The sequence below is a fragment of the Coregonus clupeaformis genome, chromosome 33 (assembly GCF_020615455.1).
Source record: "Coregonus clupeaformis isolate EN_2021a chromosome 33, ASM2061545v1, whole genome shotgun sequence".
NCBI classification, from domain to species: Eukaryota; Metazoa; Chordata; class Actinopteri; order Salmoniformes; family Salmonidae; genus Coregonus; species Coregonus clupeaformis.
Genome location: NC_059224.1, coordinates 18,800,318 through 18,820,939, shown reverse-complemented (window position 1 = coordinate 18,820,939; position 20,622 = coordinate 18,800,318). Strand labels below are relative to the sequence as shown.

At 44.9% G+C, this 20,622-nt stretch overlaps 1 protein-coding gene across 1 annotated transcript in view; it reads left to right on the top strand.

Annotated features, from left to right (window-relative positions):
* Nucleotides 1-19,783, top strand: part of LOC121548745 (otoferlin) — a 105,188-nt gene extending 85,405 nt beyond the window's left edge. Inside the window, exons 24-46 of the mRNA XM_041860287.2 lie at nucleotides 553-677; nucleotides 880-1,014; nucleotides 2,107-2,268; nucleotides 3,549-3,620; nucleotides 4,474-4,593; nucleotides 4,823-4,984; nucleotides 5,177-5,339; nucleotides 7,959-8,143; nucleotides 8,358-8,387; nucleotides 8,533-8,667; nucleotides 8,865-8,940; nucleotides 10,448-10,596; nucleotides 10,694-10,966; nucleotides 11,150-11,277; nucleotides 11,543-11,713; nucleotides 11,901-12,061; nucleotides 12,201-12,343; nucleotides 12,556-12,644; nucleotides 15,044-15,142; nucleotides 17,140-17,381; nucleotides 17,629-17,807; nucleotides 17,904-18,004; nucleotides 18,717-19,783. Coding sequence (XP_041716221.2) covers nucleotides 553-677; nucleotides 880-1,014; nucleotides 2,107-2,268; nucleotides 3,549-3,620; nucleotides 4,474-4,593; nucleotides 4,823-4,984; nucleotides 5,177-5,339; nucleotides 7,959-8,143; nucleotides 8,358-8,387; nucleotides 8,533-8,667; nucleotides 8,865-8,940; nucleotides 10,448-10,596; nucleotides 10,694-10,966; nucleotides 11,150-11,277; nucleotides 11,543-11,713; nucleotides 11,901-12,061; nucleotides 12,201-12,343; nucleotides 12,556-12,644; nucleotides 15,044-15,142; nucleotides 17,140-17,381; nucleotides 17,629-17,807; nucleotides 17,904-18,004; nucleotides 18,717-18,897 — 3,281 coding nt within the window. The 3' untranslated portion in view covers nucleotides 18,898-19,783. The remainder of the gene's footprint in view (nucleotides 1-552; nucleotides 678-879; nucleotides 1,015-2,106; nucleotides 2,269-3,548; nucleotides 3,621-4,473; nucleotides 4,594-4,822; nucleotides 4,985-5,176; nucleotides 5,340-7,958; nucleotides 8,144-8,357; nucleotides 8,388-8,532; nucleotides 8,668-8,864; nucleotides 8,941-10,447; nucleotides 10,597-10,693; nucleotides 10,967-11,149; nucleotides 11,278-11,542; nucleotides 11,714-11,900; nucleotides 12,062-12,200; nucleotides 12,344-12,555; nucleotides 12,645-15,043; nucleotides 15,143-17,139; nucleotides 17,382-17,628; nucleotides 17,808-17,903; nucleotides 18,005-18,716) is intronic.
* The last annotated feature ends 839 nt before the right edge of the window (nucleotides 19,784-20,622 follow it).

Sequence of the window (20,622 nt, the reverse complement as noted above, 5' to 3'; positions counted from 1 at the left end):
TCTGTCTACAGTCTGTACCCCGCATCAGTCTAGTCTATTACATTATACATTATAGTCATTTAGCAGACGCTCTTATCCAGAGCGACTTACAGTTAGTGAGTGCATACATTTTTTTTTGTCATACTGTCTATAACAGTAAGTCTGTTTACAGTCTGTAACCCCTATATACTGTGGCTATAGTGAGTGAGCAGATGCTTTATATGTTAGCTAAGTTGTGTATTTGCACACTCCATTACCTAGTCCCATTTATTGAAGTATGTACTCAAGTGTTGATGGCTCACACCTTTGCGTCTCTGTGTCCTCTCTCTGCTCTGCTGTGTATCTGAGTGTTGTCTCATCTCTGTGTCCTCTCTCTACTCTGCTGTGTATCTGAGTGTTGTCTCATCTCTGTGTCCTCTCTCTACTCTGCTGTGTATCTGAGTGTTGTCTCATCTCTGTGTCCTCTCTCTGCTCTGCTGTGTATCTGAGTGTTGTCTCATCTCTGTGTCCTCTCTCTACTCTGCTGTGTATCTGAGTGTTGTCTCATCTCTGTGTCCTCTCTCTGCTCTGCAGTGAAGCAGGTGTTCCAGCTGAGGGCTCATATGTACCAAGCCAGGAGTCTGTTTGCTGCAGACAGCAGTGGCTTGTCAGACCCCTTCGCCAGGGTATTCTTCTCCACACATAGCCAGGTCACTGAGGTAAAGTGTGTGTGCATGCGTGTATGTGTGTGTGCCAGTGTGTGAGTGCATGTGTGTGTGTATGTGTGTGTGTATGTGTGTGTATGTGTGTGTGTATGTGTGTGTATGTGTGTATGTGTGTGTATGTGTGTGTGTATGTGTGTGTGTATGTGTGTGTATGTGTGTGTATGTGTGTTAATGCTTGTGTGTCTGTGTGTTTTAGGTCCTGAGTGAGACTTTGTGCCCTACGTGGGACCAGCTGCTGGTGTTTGATGATGTTGAGCTGTTTGGGGAGGCCGGCGAGCTACGAGATGACCCACCTATCATTGTGGTAGAAGTCTACGACCAGGACACTGTGGTATATATATATATATATATATATATATAGAGAGATATAGAGAGATAGAGAGAGAGAGAGAGAGAGAGAGAGAGAGAGAGAGAGAGAGAGAGAGAGAGAGAGAGAGAGAGAGAGAGAGAGAGAGAGAGAGAGAGAGAGAGAGAGAGAGAGAGAGAGAGAGAGAGAGAGAGAGAGAGAGAGAGAGAGAGAGAGAGAGAGAGAGAGAGAGAGAGAGAGAGAGAGAGAGAGAGAGAGAGAGAGAGAGAGAGAGAGAGAGAGAGAGAGAGAGAGAGAGAGAGAGAGACAGAGAGAGAGAGAGAGAGAGAGAGAGAGAGAGAGAGAGAGAGAGAGAGAGAGAGAGAGAGAGAGAGAGAGAGAGAGAGAGCTCAATCAATCACTAAATGATCATTATTTGGCTGATAATGGGGGCCCCCTATTGGCCGGTGTGTTAGAAATGGCAGGGCTGATTTCTGGTCCCAGTCCGCCCCTGTCTGTGAAACACTTTGTGTTTGTCCATATGTCCTTACTGTGTATCTGTTCCTGTCTTAATTTACCATGTTCCTCCTGTTCCTGCTCATATTGTGGATGATGCTGTTGGGGCTAAGTAGAGTGAATAAGCTAGAAGTAGCGCCTCTCCTGCTTTGGGCTTCTATTTGCGTAGCAAAGTAGCTAGTTAGCCAAGTCATGCAAGAGGTAGGACAGGCTATTTTACAGGGCATTCCCAAACTAGGCTTGCAGTCTGTCCATGACATAGCCATAAGCATGTCCCTCTTGCATTCCTCCAGTAGTGGTTGTAGACATGGTTGTGTTTGATAGCTGAAACAGTAGTTGGTTGGTTGCAGCCGTTTGGTTGAAGTGTTTACTCTACCAGTCATGCATGCTTCTCATAAACTGATGGAACCCCATAGTGATATGACCCCTGGTAGGACTTCTTTCAAATTCTGTTAGCCTTACAGTAGCTAGCATGTTCTCTGAACAGTACCCACTTTATACACCATTTTCAGTACTATGCCTGTGCTTACACTGGCCCTCAGTGGCCATGACAAGAAATACACCTCAGAAACAGGTTTCTAACTTTGTTTTTCTTTCTACTGTTGTCTCTGTGGCGTCCAGGGCAAGGCAGAGTTCATTGGTCGGACGTTTGCTAAGCCCATCACTAAGATGTGTGACGAGCACTACTGCCCCCCGAGGTTCCCTCCGCAGCTAGAGTACTACCAGATCTACCGTGGTAACTCTACCGCCGGTGACCTACTGGCTGCCTTCGAGCTGCTGCAGGTGAGCTGATCACACACTCGCACACATAGACATGTGTGCACACTGCAAGTACACACATACACACACACACACATCAGGAACATGCACGTATATACACCAGGAACACGCACGCACGCGCGCACACACACACACACACACACACACACACCAGTGGAGACTGCTGAGGGGAGGACGGCTCATAATAATGGCAGGAACAGAGCGAATGGAATAGCATCAAACCATGTGTATTTGATACCATTCCACTGATTCTGCTCCAGCCATTACCACGAGCCCGTCCTCCCCAATTAAGGTGCCACCAACCTCATGTGACACACACACACTAGGAACTAAATATCATGCCAGGAACACACTAAGAGCATGCCAGTGACATGCATGGAAAGAAAAATACACACCGACACACAAGAAGTTATTAGACAAATGGATCACGTAGAGCAGGGTTCTTCAATTCCGGTCCTGGAGGGCCGAAACACTTCTGTTTTTTATTTCTACCTGGTAGTTAATTGCACTCACCTGGTGTCCCAGGTCTGAATTAGCCCCTGATTAGAAGGAGAGGATGAAAAACAGAGGTGTTTCGGCCCTCCAGGACCGGAATTGAAGAACCCTGACGTAGAGAATGACCATCAACAGATTTATCAATTGCATGGAACATGCAACTGCTGAACAGTTGTGCACGGAGCACGGTGACGAGCTGATTCATCAGCAAATCTTGAAAAGAAGGCTCTCTCTTTCTTTCCCTCTCTATATTTCCTTCTCTTCATCTGTCTGTTATTCATTTCCATTTCATCTAATTGTCCGTCCTTCCACAATACCTCCATGCCTCTTCTGTCCTTCTTCCTCCATGCCTCTCCTGTCCTTCTTCCTCCATGCCTCTCCTCTCCTTCTTCCTCCATGCCTCTCCTCTCCTTCTTCCTCCATACCTCTCCTGTCCTTCTTCCTCCATGCCTCTCCTGTCCTTCTTCCTCCATGCCTCTCCTCTCCTTCTTCCTCCATGCCTCTCCTGTCCTTCTTCCTCCATGCCTCTCCTCTCCTTCTTCCTCCATGCCGCTCCTCTCCTTCTTCCTCCATGCCTCTCCTCTCCTTCTTCCTCCATGCCTCTCCTCTCCTTCTTCCTCCATGCCTCTCCTCTCCTTCTTCCATCCTGTCCTTATCAACCTGTGGTCCATTGACCCACCTTCCTCCTCTTTCCTCCCTCCCTCCTTCCTTCACTGGACCCCCGCCCTACTCCCCCCTACCTCCCGCCCTCCACCCTACGTACTCCTGTACCCGTCCCCACTCTGCAGATTCCCTATGACGATGAGGAGATCAGGAGGGCTCTGATTGCTGTCCATGACTTTGCTGTTCCTCAGATTAAGGTGCTCTTTTCACTCTTCTGTCCATCCCTCTATGGTCACTCTGGTCAGTCTAACTCTATGGTCACTCTGGTCAGTCTAACTCTATGGTCACTCTGGTCAGTCTAACTCTATGGTCTCTCTGGTCAGTCTAACTCTATGGTCTCTCTGGTCAGTCTAACTCTATGGTCACTCTGGTCAGTCTAACTCTATGGTCACTCTGGTCAGTCTAACTCTATGGTCTCTCTGGTCAGTCTAACTCTATGGTCACTCTGGTCAGTCTAACGCTATGGTCACTCTGGTCAGTCTAACTCTATGGTCACTCTGGTCAGTCTAACTCTATGGTCACTCTGGTCAGTCTAACTCTATGGTCACTCTGGTCAGTCTAACTATATGGTCACTCTGGTCAGTCTAACTCTATGGTCTCTCTGGTCAGTCTAACTCTATGATATCTCTGGTCAGTCTAACTCTATGGTCTCTCTGGTCAGTCTAACTCTATGATATCTCTGGTCAGTCTAACTCTATGGTCTCTCTGGTCAGTCTAACTCTATGGTCTCTCTGGTCAGTCCAACTATATGGTCACTCTGGCCAGTCTAAGTCTTCTTCTGCTAAGTGTATTCTATAAAGTTTTCCCTCTCTGCCCCATCCATCTCTATTCAGTGTCTTGCTCTGTAACAACTCTCTCTAACTACCGTACCTCTGCAAAACAAGTCCAGAACAAAGCCAAAGTAGAAACTAGGAAAACAAAACATATTGGGTCCTTTAATTGCCGAATACTGATGATGACTGTGCTGTTTGTAATTTAAGTGTCATTTTATCTCCTCAGTATGTTGTATACGTTGGTTGTTGCTTCCTCTCCCTTCTTTTCCTGGAGTAGATTGGACAAGGGGGGAGGGCGGAGCTTCCTCCCATCGATGGTCTGACAGACTCAGACTGTGGACCCATCCTCCCTGTACCCATGGGCATCCGACCTATCCTCAGCCGCTACCGCATAGAGGTGAGACAACACTCCATGACTAGGGAACAGCACTCAGAGAGGGTAGTAAAACTACAAGCTAGAGGGATGGTAACTAGAAGAAAGAGAGAAAGTACCCCAAAGCTAGAAACTGGAAGGAGGAGGAACGCAGCTCCAGGTGGTGGAGGTAAGGGGAGCTAAAGGCAACCCCCAAATAAGATCTGGGGTGCTGTTCAAATGGTCTGATCCAGTCTGATGTGTTGTGGTCCAGGTTCTGTTCTGGGGCCTGAGGGACCTGAAGAGGGTGAATTTGGCCCAGGTGGACAGACCCAGGGTGGACATAGAGTGTGCAGGGAGAGGAGTCCAGTCTGCTCTCATTCAGAACTACAAGAAGAACCCCAACTTCAGCACCCTGGTCAAGTGGTTCGAGGTGGTGAGTAGAACCAGGTCAAATCTTGATGGCCTTTCAGACAATGAAAGGCAGCAGATACTGTACATATAGAATGGATTCAAGCTGGTTTAATTAAAACGGACCTTAGATCTTGCGTATAGGCCAGGGCAACTTCATAGACCCTTGTCCTAACTCTCTACGTGACCCCTGACCTTTGCCCCTTGACCCCATCAGGACCTGCCAGAGAATGAGCTGCTTCACCCTCCTCTGAACATCCGGGTGGTGGACTGCAGAGCGTTTGGCCGCTACACCCTGGTGGGTTCCCACGCCGTCACCAGCCTGCGACGCTTCATCTATAGCCCCCCAGACAAGACGCACAACAACTGGGCCAGCCCAGGTAGGCCTACTCACACTATGCAAGACGCACAAAAACTGGGCCAGCCCAGGTAGGCCTACTCACACTATGCAAGACGCACAAAAACTGGGCCAGCCCAGGTAGGCCTACTCACACTATGCAAGACGCACAAAAACTGGGCTTAGCCCAGGTAGGCCTACTAACACTATGCAAGACGCACAAAAACTGGGCCAGCCCAGGTAGGCCTACTCACAGTATGCAAGACACACAAAAACTGGGCCAGCCCAGGTAGGCCTACTCACACTATGCAAGACGCACAAAAACTGGGCCAGCCCAGGTAGGCTTACGCTTTTCTACTGCTTTTTATTTATATTACTAGAGATTACATTTTTGTATTGGTCTGGGGAATCCAATACCATGTATTTATACTATATGAGTATATACACTACTGTTCAAAAGTTTGGGGTCACTTAGAAATGTCCTTGTTTTCCATGAAAACATACATTAAATGAGTTTGAATAGGAAATATAGTAAATGAATAGGAAATGTAGTCATTGACAAGGTTAGAAATAATGATTTTTAATTGAAATAATAATTGTGTCCTTCAAACTTAGCTTTCGTCAAAGAATCCTCCTTTGGCAATCTAGTTGTCAATTTGTTGAGGAAATCTGAAGAGATTTCACCCATGCGTCCTGAAGCACCTCCCACAAGTAGGATTGGCTTGATGGGCACTTCTTACGTACCATACGGTCAAGCTGCTCCCACAACAGCTCAATAGGGTTGAGATCCGGTGACTGTGCTGGCCACTCCATTATAGACAGAATACCAGCTGACTGCTTCTTCCCTAAATAGTTCTTAAATAGTTTGGAGCTGTGCTTTTGGGTAATTATAATAATAATATAATATGCCATTTAGCAGACGCTTTTATCCAAAGCGACTTACAGTCATGCGTGCATACATTTTTGTGTATGGGTGGTCCCGGGGATCGAACCCACTACCTTGGCATTACAAGCGCCGTGCTCTACCAGCTGAGCTACAGAGGAGGAAATTGGCTCCAATCAAGCACCGTCCACAGGGTATGGCATGGCGTAGCAAAATGGAGTGATAGCCTCCCTTTTACCCTGTACAGATCTCCCACTTTACCACCACCAAAGCACCCCCAGACCATCACATTGCCTCCACCATGCTTGACAGATGGCATCAAGCACTCCTCCAGCATCTTTTCATTTGGTCTGCGTCTCACAAATGTTCTTCTTTGTGATCCGAACACCTCAAACTTTGATTCTTCTGTCCATAACACTTTTTTCCAATCTTCCTCTGTCCAGTGTCTGTGTTCTTTTGCCCATCTTAATCTTTTCTTTTTATTGGCCAGTCTGAGATATGGCTTTTTCTTTGCAACTCTACCTAGAAGGTCAGCATCCCGGAGTCGCCTCCTCACTGTTGAGACTGGTGTTTTGCGGGTGCTATTTAATGAAGCTGCCAGTTGAGGACCTGTGAGGCGTCTGTTTCTCAAACTAGACACTCTAATGTATTTGTCCTCTTGCTCAGTTGTGCACCGGGGCCTCCCACTCCTCTTTCTATTCTGGTTAGAGCCAGTTTGCATTGTTCTGTGAAGGGAGTAGTACACAGCGTTGTACGAGATCTTCAGTTTCTTGGCAATTTCTTGCATGGAATAGCCTTCAATTCTCAGAACAAGAATAGACTGACGAGTTTCAGAAGAAAGTTATTTGTTTCTGGCTATTTTGAGCCTGTAATCGAACCCACAATTGCTGATGCTCCAGATACTCAACTAGTCTCAAGAAGGCCAGTTTTATTGCTTCTTTATTCAGCACAACAGTTTTCAGCTGTGCTAACATAATTGCAAAATGGTTTTCTAATTATCAATTAGCCTTTTAAAATGATAAACCTGGATTATCAAACGCAACGTGCCATTGGAACACAGGACTGATGGTTGCTGATAATGGGCCTCTGTACGCCTATGTAGATATTCCATTAAAAATCAGCCGTTTCCAGCTACAATAGCCATTTACAACATTAACAATGTCTACACTGTATTTCTGATCAATTTGATGTTATTTTAATGGACAAAAAAATTGCTTTTCTTTCGAAAACAAGGACATTTCTAAGTGACCCCAAACTTTTGAACGGTAGTGTACCTTTGTTAATATGAATAAACTGTATATTCTCAGAATCTAATCTTCCATATTCATTTCAACAGTTTGTGATTTCCTCTCAGACTGAATCAGACCTGCTTGTGAATATGAATCTGTATTTCCTACTGCTTTGCTCACTTTGATGCTACTTTGCTTTTTCCCACTCCTCTCCTTCTCTCCCTGTCTCTGTACCAATCTGTCTTCTCTCTCTCTCTCTGTCTCTCTGTCTCTCTGTCTCTCTCTCTCTGTCTCTCTGTCTCTCTGTCTCTCTCTCTCTCTCTCTCTGTCTCTCTCTCTCTCTCTCTCTCTCTCTCTCTGTCTCTCTCTCTCTCTCTCTCTCTCTCTCTCTCTCTCTCTCTCTCTCTCTCTCTCTCTCTCTCTCTCTCTCTCTCTCTCTCTCTCTCTCTCTCTCTCTCTCTCACTCTCCCTCTTGCTCCCTCTTGCTCTCTCTCGTTCCATTTCTTGGTGTGTCCTGTTCCTCCTCGGTCACTCCCCTGACCCCTTCCAGCTAGACTGATGAATGGCTACATGGTCGTGACCAACGGGGGGTCCCAATCTCGCCCCTGCTCCCCTTACTCCCCTTACTCCCGCACCCCACCCCACACCCTCTCTCGCCCTGCAGGTGATGTCACAGTCAACATGGATGCCGACCCCTCAGTTAGGAAGATGGACACGGTGGTCAAGCTAGACGCTGTAAGCTTTGACACACGTGTCTCTGATGTTTATCACTTTTGATTTCATGTTTTTGGAATGAAAAGGACAGAAGAAGAGATGCCCTCAAGGACAAAATTGAGGTTGATGGCTTTACCTCTGGTCCTGTGTGTGGTGTAAAATTAATTCATGTTTTGTTTAGATGTATATATTTTGTGTTTCATTTGTGTGTTTTTGTGTGACCCTCCCCCTGTAGACGTCTGATGCAGTTGTTAAAGTTGATGTGGTAAGTCCTGGCATGGATCTGTCCCCCAACATTTGAAAGAGCTTCACAGTGTGGACAGACATCAATGCGCACCTGTAACATCTACTATGATCTACTATGCTAGTTAGCACTTTGTTTGATCAGACGCTCTCTCTCGTACCCGCAGAACGAGGAGGAGAAAGAAGAGAAGAAGAAGAAAAATAAGAAAAAGAAGGGAGAGGTGGAGGAGGATGATGAGACAGACGAGAGCATGCTGGACTGGTGGTCCAAATATTTTGCTTCCATAGAGACACTGATGGAGGTGAGAGATCGATTCTGTTCAATTCTATTCTATTCTATTCTATTCTATGCTATTGCTTTATGTTCTGTCTCGTATGAATATGGTTATATTCTGGAAATAGAGTGTTTGAGTAGTTCCAATAAGACAACTGGAGTGAATAAAGTCAGTTCCATGTGTTTCTTGTGGGGATAATTCTGATGTGTAGTTGTGTTTCCCAGATCCTCAGGGCTCAGGAGGCAGTTCTGGCCGAGGCAGAGGAGAGGGAGGACCAGGAGATAGCAGCAGAGGGAGCAGGTAAACCCTGCTAGTGCTGAGCGTCAAAATAGAGCAACTGTTGGCTAACATGACTCTCAGAATGACAGGATTCTGTGCCAGCTCTGAATAGTGGATGAGAATGGGAGTAGTATATGGCTTTGGTGTGTGCTTTTTGAGATGAATGAGCTATAGGATCAGAATGTCTGTCTCTGCCTGCTTGCAGACTGGTGGAGAGGGCACCAGAGTAAAGTATAGCATGTGAAGGCATTGTATGCATTGCACTCCCTCCTCACTCTCATCCTTCATCCCTAGCACCCCCGACCCAATTACCATCTAAAGTGGAATGAAAACATGACCTCATATCATACCCATCGACCCCTCACACCAGCATGACCAACCCTGCCTTGCACTACCATGAAAGTTGGCTGATAAACTAAACCATTAAGGAATGCAACTTTTGCTTATATGCTTAAGGCTTTTTCGAATCAATCCTTTTGTCCCTTAATCCCCTGATTTAACCATAAATGATTCTCTATCAAGCAAATAATGTGGATACATCAAATAAATCTATACATCTACTAATTACCATGAACTCAATTTTAAATCAAAGTGTAAAACTTTGAAAAAATATCAATTTCTTGTTTACCAAATTCCTATTAAGATATTCTCCCAGAATTTGAAAAGATTATAATGTGGCTCCTGTGATTACAAATACAGGTAACTGCCAAAATAAAGGAAACACCAACATAAAGTGTCTTAATAGGGCGTTGGGCCACCACGAACCAGAACAGCTTCAATGCACCTTGGCATAGATTCTACAAGTGTCTGAAACTCTATTGGAGGGATGCGACACCATTCTTCCACGAGAAATTCCATAACTTGGTGTTTTGTTGATGGTGGTGGAAAATGCTGTCTCAGGTGCCGCTCCAGATTCTCCCAGATATGTTCAGTAGGGATGAGATCTGGTGACTGAGACGGCCATGGCATATGTTTTCATGCTCATTCAGTGGCCACTCGTGCCCTGTGGATGGGGGCATTGTCATCCTATAGGGGCATAGCCATGGTAGCCAAAATAATGGCCAGAATAATGGCCTGCCCAGCATGACCTTAAGCATGACGGGATGTTCATTGCTTCCACACCTGTGTGGAAGCACCTGCTTTCAATATACTTTGTATCACCTCATTTACTCAAGTGTTTCCATTATTTTGGCAGTTACTTGTATGTTCCATTTTAAATTAATTACTCATGATGTCATGGATATCAGTAGTGATCCAATTGACATTTTAGTCATTTAGCAGACGCTCTTATCCAGAGCGACTTACAATTAGTGAGTGCATACATTTTTCATACTGGCCCCCAGTAGCCCTGGCAATGGACGGCCAGAGGGGTCAGATGTCAACTTTCATGTTGATTGACATCTGGGGTGCTGTGTCGTGTCCATCCCTTCGTCCCTCTTCACCCCTCCTCCTCCATCAATCCCCCCCTCCCTCCCCTGCCCCCCCTCCACTCTCCCTCCTCCACTCCTTCCACTCTCCCCACAATCAGATATCAAACCTGATGACCTCCCTGTAAAAGGCTCCAAGTGGAAGGAGAAGAGCCAAGACAAGAGCAGGAACAAGGAGAAGAAGAAGAGTCACCATGCAGGAGAGGGGACAGAGAAACGCTCCAGCAAACCCAAAGTGGACGAGCTGCTGGTCAGTAGGCCTAGAGATTCCACTGGACACACACACACACACACACCTTGTCGTTCAGAGTGTGTCTGATACCATTGCACGTGTGTGTACTGTCCAGGTGTACAACAAGGAGTTGGAGGCAGAGTATGATAACTTTGAGGACTGGCTCCACACCTTCAACCTGTACAGAGGGAAGGCAGGGGACGACGATGAAGCAGCACTAGATGACGACAGGATCGTGGGCAGGTTCAAGGGCTCCATGTGCATGTACAAGTTGCCTCTGTCTGAGGAGATCACCCGGGAGGTGGGCTTCGACCCTAACATGGGCATGTTCCAGAGCATTCCACACAACGACCCTATCAACGTGATGGTGCGCGTCTTCGTCGTCAGGGTGAGTGACAGCCTAACCTCTAACCATAAACTAAATATTTCCCAGATTGTTGCTCTAAACTTCAGCGACCTAATCATGTATCCTCAGTCAACTCACTTGGTAAAATAAGGGTTCAATAGATTGTAAGAATACATTCATAAATAAAAACCTAAACCATAACAAAAAAACAACTCTGTATTCCAGGCCACAGACCTCCACCCTGCTGATGTCAATGGGAAAGCGGACCCCTACGTCGTCATCAAACTGGGCAAGTCAGAACTGAAGGATAAAGAGAACTACATCTCCAAACAGCTCAACCCTGTCTTTGGCAAGTGAGTGTGGATTGGTTGCACATTGGTGCTGATTGAACAAGTCAACTCATATAGAAAATTGTAATCAAGTGTATTGAAGCATTACTTTACTCTTGTGACTGGCATAGATGCATCGGCAGCTCAATCTATGAAAAGCTAACCACTTCTTATCTCAAATGTCATCCCTACTCTCTCCATCTCTCCCTTTCCTGTTTATCCCCTCCCACTCCCATTCCTCCTTCCCTCCTTCCTTCCCTCCCTCCACTCCCTCCACCTCCTCTCTCAGGGCATTTGACATCGAGGCTACATTCCCCATGGAGTCCATGTTGACCGTGTCAGTGTACGACTGGGATCTGGTGGGCACTGATGACCTCATCGGGGAGACCAAGATTGACCTGGAGAACCGCTACTACAGCAAACACAGAGCTACCTGTGGCATCGCTAACAACTACTCTGTGTGAGTTCCTGTCTGTCTGTCTGTCTGTCTGTCTGTCCATGTCATTCTGTTTTACTGTCCATTGTCTGTCTGTCTGTCTGTCTGTTAGTTTGTTCCTCTGTCTGTCTGTCTCCCCAAAAATATTTAAGAAAATAAAAAATAAAGTAAAAATCGATAACAGTCTGGTGTTGTTGTTTGTTCCTGGTAGACATGGTTACAACGTGTGGCGTGACCCCATGAAGCCAAGCCAGATCCTGGCCAAGCTGTGTAAGGAGGGCAAGCTGGATGGACCCCACTACGGCCCCGGGGGCAGGGTCAAGGTCGCCAACCGCATCTTCATGGGTGTCACAGAGATCGAGGATGAGAATGGTATGTTGTTGACGTACAGTATGATACATTTGTGCTGTTGAAAATATATTTATTAAGCTTTGCCTACATTTACAGAGACCTGGTATTTACTGTGCGTCTGTGTGTGTGTGTGTGTGTGTGTGTGTGTGTGTGTGTACAGGTCTGAAGAAGCAGACAGATGAGCACCTGGCCCTGACGGTGCTGAAGCACTGGGAGGAGATCCCCAGGGTGGGCTGTAAACTCATCCCAGAACACGTCGAGACAAGACCCCTGCTCAACCCTGACCACCCTGGCATTGAACAGGTCACACACACACACACACACTCCTACTTATTATTAGTATAACGTTATTATAAGGGTTCATCTGGAACTAAAAGTGTAGTTTAATAAATGTTGGTCACTTTTGAGTTCATTAACAATATAGTGACTTATAAGGGTAAAATTATTAATAATGCCAGATAATGAAGCTGTTATGAGCTGTTATAACCTGTTATGACCTCTGTTTAACCCCACAGGGGCGGATTGAGATGTGGGTAGACATGTTCCCCATGGACATGCCAGCACCTGGACCCGCCATCGACATATCACCACGTAAACCTAAGAAGTATGTCCTGTCTGGGGCTGGCGGAAGTGTCAGTCAGTGTACACTCTTAGAAAAAAGGGTTCTTCGGCTGTCCCCATAGGAGAACCCTTTTTGGTTCCAGGTAGAACCCTTTTGGATTCAATGTAGAACCCTCTGTGGAAAACAGTTCTACCTGGAACCAAAACGGTTCTACCTGGAACCAAAAAGGGTACTTCAAAGGGTTCTCCTATGGGGACAGCTGAATAACCCTTTTAGGTTCTAGATAGCACCTTTTTAGTGGAGGCTGGTGGGAGGAGCTATAGGAGGACAGGCTCATTGTAATGGCTGGAATGGAATTAATGGAACGGTATCAAACACATCAAACAAATAGAAACCACATGTTTGACTCCATTCCATTAATACCATTCCAGCAATTACAGTGAGCCCGTCGTCCTATAGCTCCTCCCACCAGCCTCCTCTGAGGTACAGTATATGCTATACATTACAGATAGATCAAGGGACAACCTAAACACTTCTGAAAGGTTTGATTTGAAGTTTTGCTGTTTATTTATGATCCTATACGAAGGCTTGCGAAAGTATTCACCCCCCTTGGCATTTTTCCTATTTTGTTGCCTTACAACCTGGAATTAAAATTGATTTTTTGGGGGTTTGTATCATTTGATTTACACAACATGCCTACCACTTTGAAGATGCAAAATATTTGTTTTTGTGAAATAGACAAGAAATAAGACTAAAAACAGAAAACTTGAGCGTGCATAACTATTCACCACCCCAAAGTCAATACTTTGTAGAGCCACCTTTTGTAGCAATTACAGCTGCAAGTCTCTTGGCGTATGCCTCTATAAGCTTGGCACATCCAGCCACTGGGATTTTTGCCCATTCTTCAAGGCAAAACTGCTCCAGCTCCTTCAAGTTGGGTGGGTTCCGCTGGTGTACAGCAATCTTTAAGTCATACCACAGATTCTCAATTGGATTGAGGTCTGGGCTTTGACTAGGCCATTCCAAGACATTTAAATGTTTCCCCTTAAACCACTCAAGTGTTGCTTTAGCAGTATGCTTAGGGTCATTGTCCTGCTGGAAGCTGAATCTCCGTCCCAGTCTCAAATCTCTGGAAGACTGAAACAGGTTTCCCTCAAGAATTTCCCTGTATTTAGCGCCATCCATCATTCCTTCAATTCTGACCAGTTTCCCAGTCCCTGCTGATATAAAACATCCCCACAGCATGATGCTGCCACCACCATGCTTCACTGTGGGGATGGTGTTCTCGGGGTGATGAGAGGTGTTGGGTTTGCGCAAGACATAGCATTTTCCTTGATGGCCAAAAAGCTCAATTTTAGTCTCATCTGACCAGAGTACCTTCTTCCATATGTTTGGGGAGTCTCCCACATGCCTTTTGGTGAACACCAAACATGTTTGCTTATTTTTGTCTTGAAGCAATGGATTTTTTCTGGCCACTCTTCCGTAAAGCCCAGCTCTGTGGAGTGTACGGCTTAAAGTGGTTCCATGGACAGATACTCCAATCTCCGCTGTGGAGCTTTGCAGCTCCTTCAGGGTTATCTTTGGTCTCTTTGTTGCCTCTCTGATTAATGCCCTCCTTGCCTGGTCCATGAGTTTTGGTGGGCGGCCCTCTCTTGGCAGGTTTGTTGTGGTGGCATATTCTTTCCATTTTTTAATAATGGATTTAATGGTGCTCCGTGGGATGTTCAAAGTTTCGGATATTTTTTTATAACCCAACCCTGATCTGTACTTCTCCACAACTTTGCCCCTGACCTGTTTGGAGAGCTCCTTGGTCTTCACGGTGCCACTTGCTTGGTGGTGCCCCTTGCTTAGTGGTGTTGCAGACTCTGGGGCCTTTCAGAACAGGTGTATATATACTGAGTTCATGTGACACTTAGATTGCACACAGGTGGACTTTATTTAACTAATTATGTGACTTCTGAAGGTAATTGGTTGCACCAGATCTTATTTAGGGTCTTCATAGCAAAGGGGGTGAATACATATGCACTCACCACTTTTCTGTTATTTATTTTTTAGAATTATTTGAAACAAGTTATTTTTTTCATTTCATTTCACCAATTTGGACTATTTTGTGTATGTCCATAACATGAAATCCAAATAAAAATCAATTTAAATTACAGGTTGTAATGCAATAAAATAGGGAAAACGCCAAGGGGGATGAATACTTTTGCAAGGCTCCGTATGAGTCTCAAATCAGAAGGACTTGTACTTTTCCTACTTACATCCCTTCCAGGTTTTCTGTGGTAAGTGTTGTATCTCATTAGAGTAGGTTGGTTATCTAGCACTAGACCTGGGCTGGTACATGTCTTACCATAGGAGTGTACAGCCACGTTCCAGGGCGAAGTAAGCACTAGACAACAACAGTCCAACTGTGTGTGTGTTCCTTCCTCCCCCCTCACCAGATATGAGCTCAGGGTGATTATATGGAATACTGATGAAGTAATTCTGGAGGACGATGATTACTTCACAGGGGAAAAGTCCAGTGACATATTTGTCAGGGGGTAGGTACCACAGAGGGCCTCGGCGTTATGCCCCGATCGCCCCGTGGGTGTGATGAAGTGGCGTGCTGCGTTTTTTGGTGTTAATCATTGCTTTTTTGTTTTGTTGTTTTGTTTGTTTCCACGTTTTCCGTGTGTTGCGTGTTTGTTTGTCGTCCTCTCTTTCTCTCTCTCTCTCTCTCTCTCTCTCTCTCTCTCTCTCTCTCTCTCTCTCTCTCTCTCTCTCTCTCTCTCTCTCCTGTGTGTCGATGCTGTGCTGTGGTCCAGCTTTGAACTGCGTGTTATAATTTGGAACACTGATGACGTAGTTCTAGAGGACGATGCTTTCATGACAGGAGAAAAGATGTCTGACATTTATGTCAGGGGGTAAAACACACGTTTACATCGCATGACTCGTACAAACCCCTTCCCCTTTCCTTACCCTCCCCTCCCTCAGCTATCCAACCAGCACGCAGCTCCCCTGCTCAAGACCCAACCCTTCTCCCTCAGCCCTCCTATTAGCACGCAGTAAACCACAACGCCTTCACGCCTACAGACAGAGGAAGCCAATCAGGACCATACCACTTAAACAGCCTAAAGAGGTCAACGTGTCAACAAATGACACTAGGGCTAGGCCATCTACTAATTTGAAATTCACTAATCATTATTGAATTAACCAGATAATGGATTGCAAACGGTTTGCAATAAGTTCTGTGAATGACACACTTAGAAGAAAAACTATTCTCTGTTCTCATGCACATTAAATTGGATATAAGCTAGGATAACTCAATAACAGTATTCCATTGTGACTTGCCAATTGCTAATCATCCTTACTATCATTAGTTTAAATGGTATGGTCCTGTATTCCTACAACAGTTGTAGGTTGTCTTCGGCAGGGGTCAAAACTACTCGCAATTCCAGGAAGTCTCATGCATGACAGCATTAGCGAAAAATGCTTGCATGGAAAATGGACTGGATTCCATATTGTTTTTGCAATTGTATTGTCATTTGCTGCCTCTGATTAATGATGCTGTTGATAGTATATCAATACTAATGGACATTCAAAGTCGTAGAAACGTTTCTCAAATGTGCCCACCTTCAGGGTTTCAATTCAGTCCATTCAGAAAATGTGTTGAAATTCCAGTTGAAGAATTTTAAACTGCCATACATTTTCTAAGATACATTTTCAATTCTTGAAATTGGAATTTTGCTTTCCTTTCTGAATTTAAATGGAATTGAACCCAACCCTGCTCACCAACCACTGGCCACTTGGCGCCACTGCAGCGGATAAACTCAGTCTGCACCCCACACTGTGCTGAGCCTGCATTGAGACTAGATTTGCATTGTATGACACTTCTGTTAATGTTAATCTCGTATCTGCATCTTCCCTCCAATGAAGGAAAGCACTGTCATAAAGGCTTTTTAAATAATTGATTTGACTCTTTTTGTAAAGCTTTGTGTGTGCATGGCATTTGTAATTATGTGACCGTCCAACACCAAATCAGGTCATTTGTATTTAAATACACAGTTTAAACTCTATTCTTATTCAGTTGTTATACGGTGGTACACTTTTTATAGAATTCACCTAGGTGCACACACTATGACCACTATTTCACAGCCATGTTTCAATTTGATTGAATTAATAATCATTTCTCATTACTGGCTGGTTTCTTATTGGAGGGTCGCACCATACGTGTTTTGCTTTTCAAATACTAACATCCCTTTTTGTGTATTCAGTGGACCAGACCTGTAATGCATACAACACATACTGAGTCATACTATGAATGATCCATAGCAATCTCAAATCACATTAACTGATGTAAAATGGTGATCTGATCTTCACTGCATCTGCCTAAATTTCACAGACAACCTTCACACAGAGCATGATAAGTGAAGCTTGTTAATATGCTAAAAGAACACAATAATAACACAGTCCTTATACTCTATTTACTACATCATCAGGTCAACATGACCCTCACCTCTAACCTCTGACCCCGTATGACCTTTGACCTTTAACCCAGCTGGCTGAAGGGTCAGCAGGAGGACAAGCAGGACACAGACGTCCACTACCACTCTCTGACGGGCGAGGGGAATTTCAACTGGCGCTTCGTGTTCCCCTTCGACTACCTGATGGCTGAGGAGAAGATCGTCATCTCCAAAAAGGAGTCCATGTTCTCCTGGGACGAGACCGAGTACAAGATCCCTGCACGCCTCACCCTGCAGGTCTGGGACGCTGACCACTTCTCTGCTGATGACTTCCTAGGTAGGCCTACACTGCTGGAGCTCTCTAGAACTCTAGGCATTCTTCTTTTTATTTTTCTTAAATGTTCTCCATTCGCTCTGCCATATATATCTCCTTTATCTCATCCCTCAAGCTCTTTCAACTCTTGTCCTCTTTCTCTCCAGGTCCTTCTCTCTGTGTCTCAGTCTGTCTCTACCTCTTTGTCTTTGTATCTCCTCAGATATTGCCTCAGTTATCTTCTAATGTCATGTATTGTCTCTCCTGACAGGTGCGATAGAGCTGGACCTGAACAGGTTTTCCCGCGGGGCGAAGACAGCCAAGCAGTGTTCTATAAACATGGTCCAGAACCAGGCAGAGCTGCCCTGTATATCCATCTTCAAACAGAAGAGAGTCAAGGGCTGGTGGCCATTCCTGGCCCGCGACGAGAACGACAAGATGGAACTCACGGTGAGAGAGAGGAGAGAGAGGAGAGAGAGGAGAGAGGAGAGAGAGGAGAGAGAGGAGAGGAGAGAGATCATGGGAATGATTGTGTCTTCCTCTCAGGGTAAAGTGGAGGCGGAGCTTCATCTGATGTCGGCAGAGGAGGCAGAGAAAAGTCCTGTTGGTCTGGGACGCAATGAGCCTGACCCACTGGAGAAACCAAAGTAAGATATTTACATTTACAGTATACACACACACTCACACTAAGACTATACACACATACACATACAGACAAAACGTACACAATCACTAATAACTCAATGTTAAAAGCGAAGGTGGGAAACAGAAAATAATGGCACAGAGTCAGACATGGTCAACTTTCCTATACTCCTCCACTTCCTTCCGGGGTTCTATTCACATTATGCAGAAAACCACTGTGCAAGTGTTAAAAGAGACTGTATTTCTCCCAAATGGTCATTTATTTCAAAACCTCTCATCCTGCATCCATCAGAAGCTGATAATGGTTTACATTTTAGTAGACTCTCTTATCCAGAGCGACTTACAGTAGTGAGTGCATACACCTTTCTTTATTTTTCGCACTGGTCCCCCATGGGAATCGAACTAACAACCCTGGCGTTGCAAGCACTGTGCTCTACCAACTGAGCCACACAGGCTTATTCAGAGGATATGTGATGCACACAATGGTTTAGAAATAATAATAAGAAATACAGTCTGTTTTGACACCTGTACCTCGTTGCAATGTGAACACACTTTCACACCATCACACTGTTCTCTTCATGTCATCTCTTCACGTTTCCCTCTGTTTCCTTTCTCTGTGTTGCCTCCCTCTCTCCCCTCCAACCTGCGTTGTCTTTCCTTCCATCTACATCCCCTCCACCCCTCCCTTCCTCTCCTCCTCCTCCCCTCCTTCTGAAGTCGCCCGGACACCAGTCTCATGTGGTTTGTGAACCCTCTGAAGTCCATCCGCTACTTCATCTGGCACAACTACCGCTGGCTGATCCTCAAGGCCCTGGGCCTGCTGCTGCTGCTACTCCTGCTGGGTCTATTCCTCTACTCCTTCCCTGGCTACCTGGTCAAGAAGATGCTGGGGGCCTGAGGGTGCTGAGACCTATCAGGGCCACTGGTAGCCCCCTCTCTATTCTCCTATCCTAGCGTCCCCTCTCCTGTCCTCTGTTCCTCCTTTTCTGTCACTTTCTCTTTCTCATTTACCCTCTCTCTGGTCCTCTCCTGTTCTCTCCTCTGTTCCTCCTTTTTACTGATCCCATATCGCTTCTCTCTCTGTCTATCCTTTTCCTCCCATCTCCTGCGGTATCTGTCACTCAATGGATTTTATCACATCTTCCTCTCCGCTTTCTACCACCTTCCTTTTCTATAACCTCTTTCTTCTATCCTTCAACCTCTTTCATCTCTTGTCTATCTTTTCAGGTCCTATTTTCCGCATCTCAGGTCTGTCTCTCAATCTTTGTATTTTCTCAGATATACACAGATTGTGTCCGGTTCCGTTTCCTCTTTGCATTGTTTCTCTCGTCTCTCAACCTGTCAATCATGAGTCTGCCATTGTGCCCTACACTGTCATTACACTGGCGGCTTTAGGTTAAGACTTATTATATGCACTGTCAAACTTTTCCCTGTAAATGACCAGCATTATACTGGCACCAGAGTTGCTAGCGGACTAAACTCCACTCCATGGTGAAGGAAGTTTATGATGAACTTCACCAACAGAGTGGAGCAGAGACCAGGCTTTGTGGAATATCTAGCTCCGACTACATCGATTCGCCCAAGGTCAATACTTTAACAAAAAAAATTATAATAATGAAACGCCTACCTGGTACCTATGTTTGTCTTCTGTAGTTGTATGCCTTTCTTTGTTTGCTGAAATCTGTACTTCTTCAATAAATGTTAATCAAATACAACCACCGACTTTTTGCTCGTTTCTGTTTCTCAGATGGCAACTTAGTGTGAATGCGCATGTGCCCATTGAATGTCCGATGAGGTATGCCTAGGTCTCCAAATACTAATTGTCCAATCAAATCACACAATCTACAGATGGTATGTCGACCAATCAAATTTTGCAGATCATTACAGGTGCCAGTAAAAACTAAATGTTGCGCATAACTTTTTTCTTTCCAGAGATACTGAGAAATAACGAGAGAGAGAAATCATAGAAAGATATGTTTTTTGTACATATGTACATATTATTTTTGTACATAATCATTTTATAGCCTAGGTTTATTTTACAAACATAATCGGAGATTCAATTGCGTATCCGTGATGAGTTGCCATCTTAATTTATTTAAAAAGTATGGATTTCAGCAAACAAAGAAAGGCATACAATAACAGAGGACGAACATGGGTACCAGGTAGGTGTTTCATGATTTACATTTTTTGAAAAGTATTGACCTTGAATCGATGTAGTCAGAGCTAGATTCCACAAAGCCTGGTCTCTGCTCCAATCTGTTGGTGAAATGAATCATAAACTTCCTTCACTATGGAGGGGAGTTTAGTCCTCTACAGAGTTGCCAACTTAATACTGTAATTTTGCTTTACAGCAGAGAAGCTGTAATATATTTTACAGTACCATTTTCCTTACTGTAAAACATGTTACAGAATACAGCATCCCTGCTGTAAATGTACATCACAGCAGGGATGCTGTAATGTTTTACAGTAAGGGAAATAGTACTGTAAAATATATAACAGCATCTCTGCTGTACAGCAAAATTACAGTACTAAGCTGGCAACTCTGGTGCCAGGATAATGCTGTAAATGTACATTGAAATTCTTGCTGAAATCTAAATGTAAGATAAAAAATACATTTGAACAT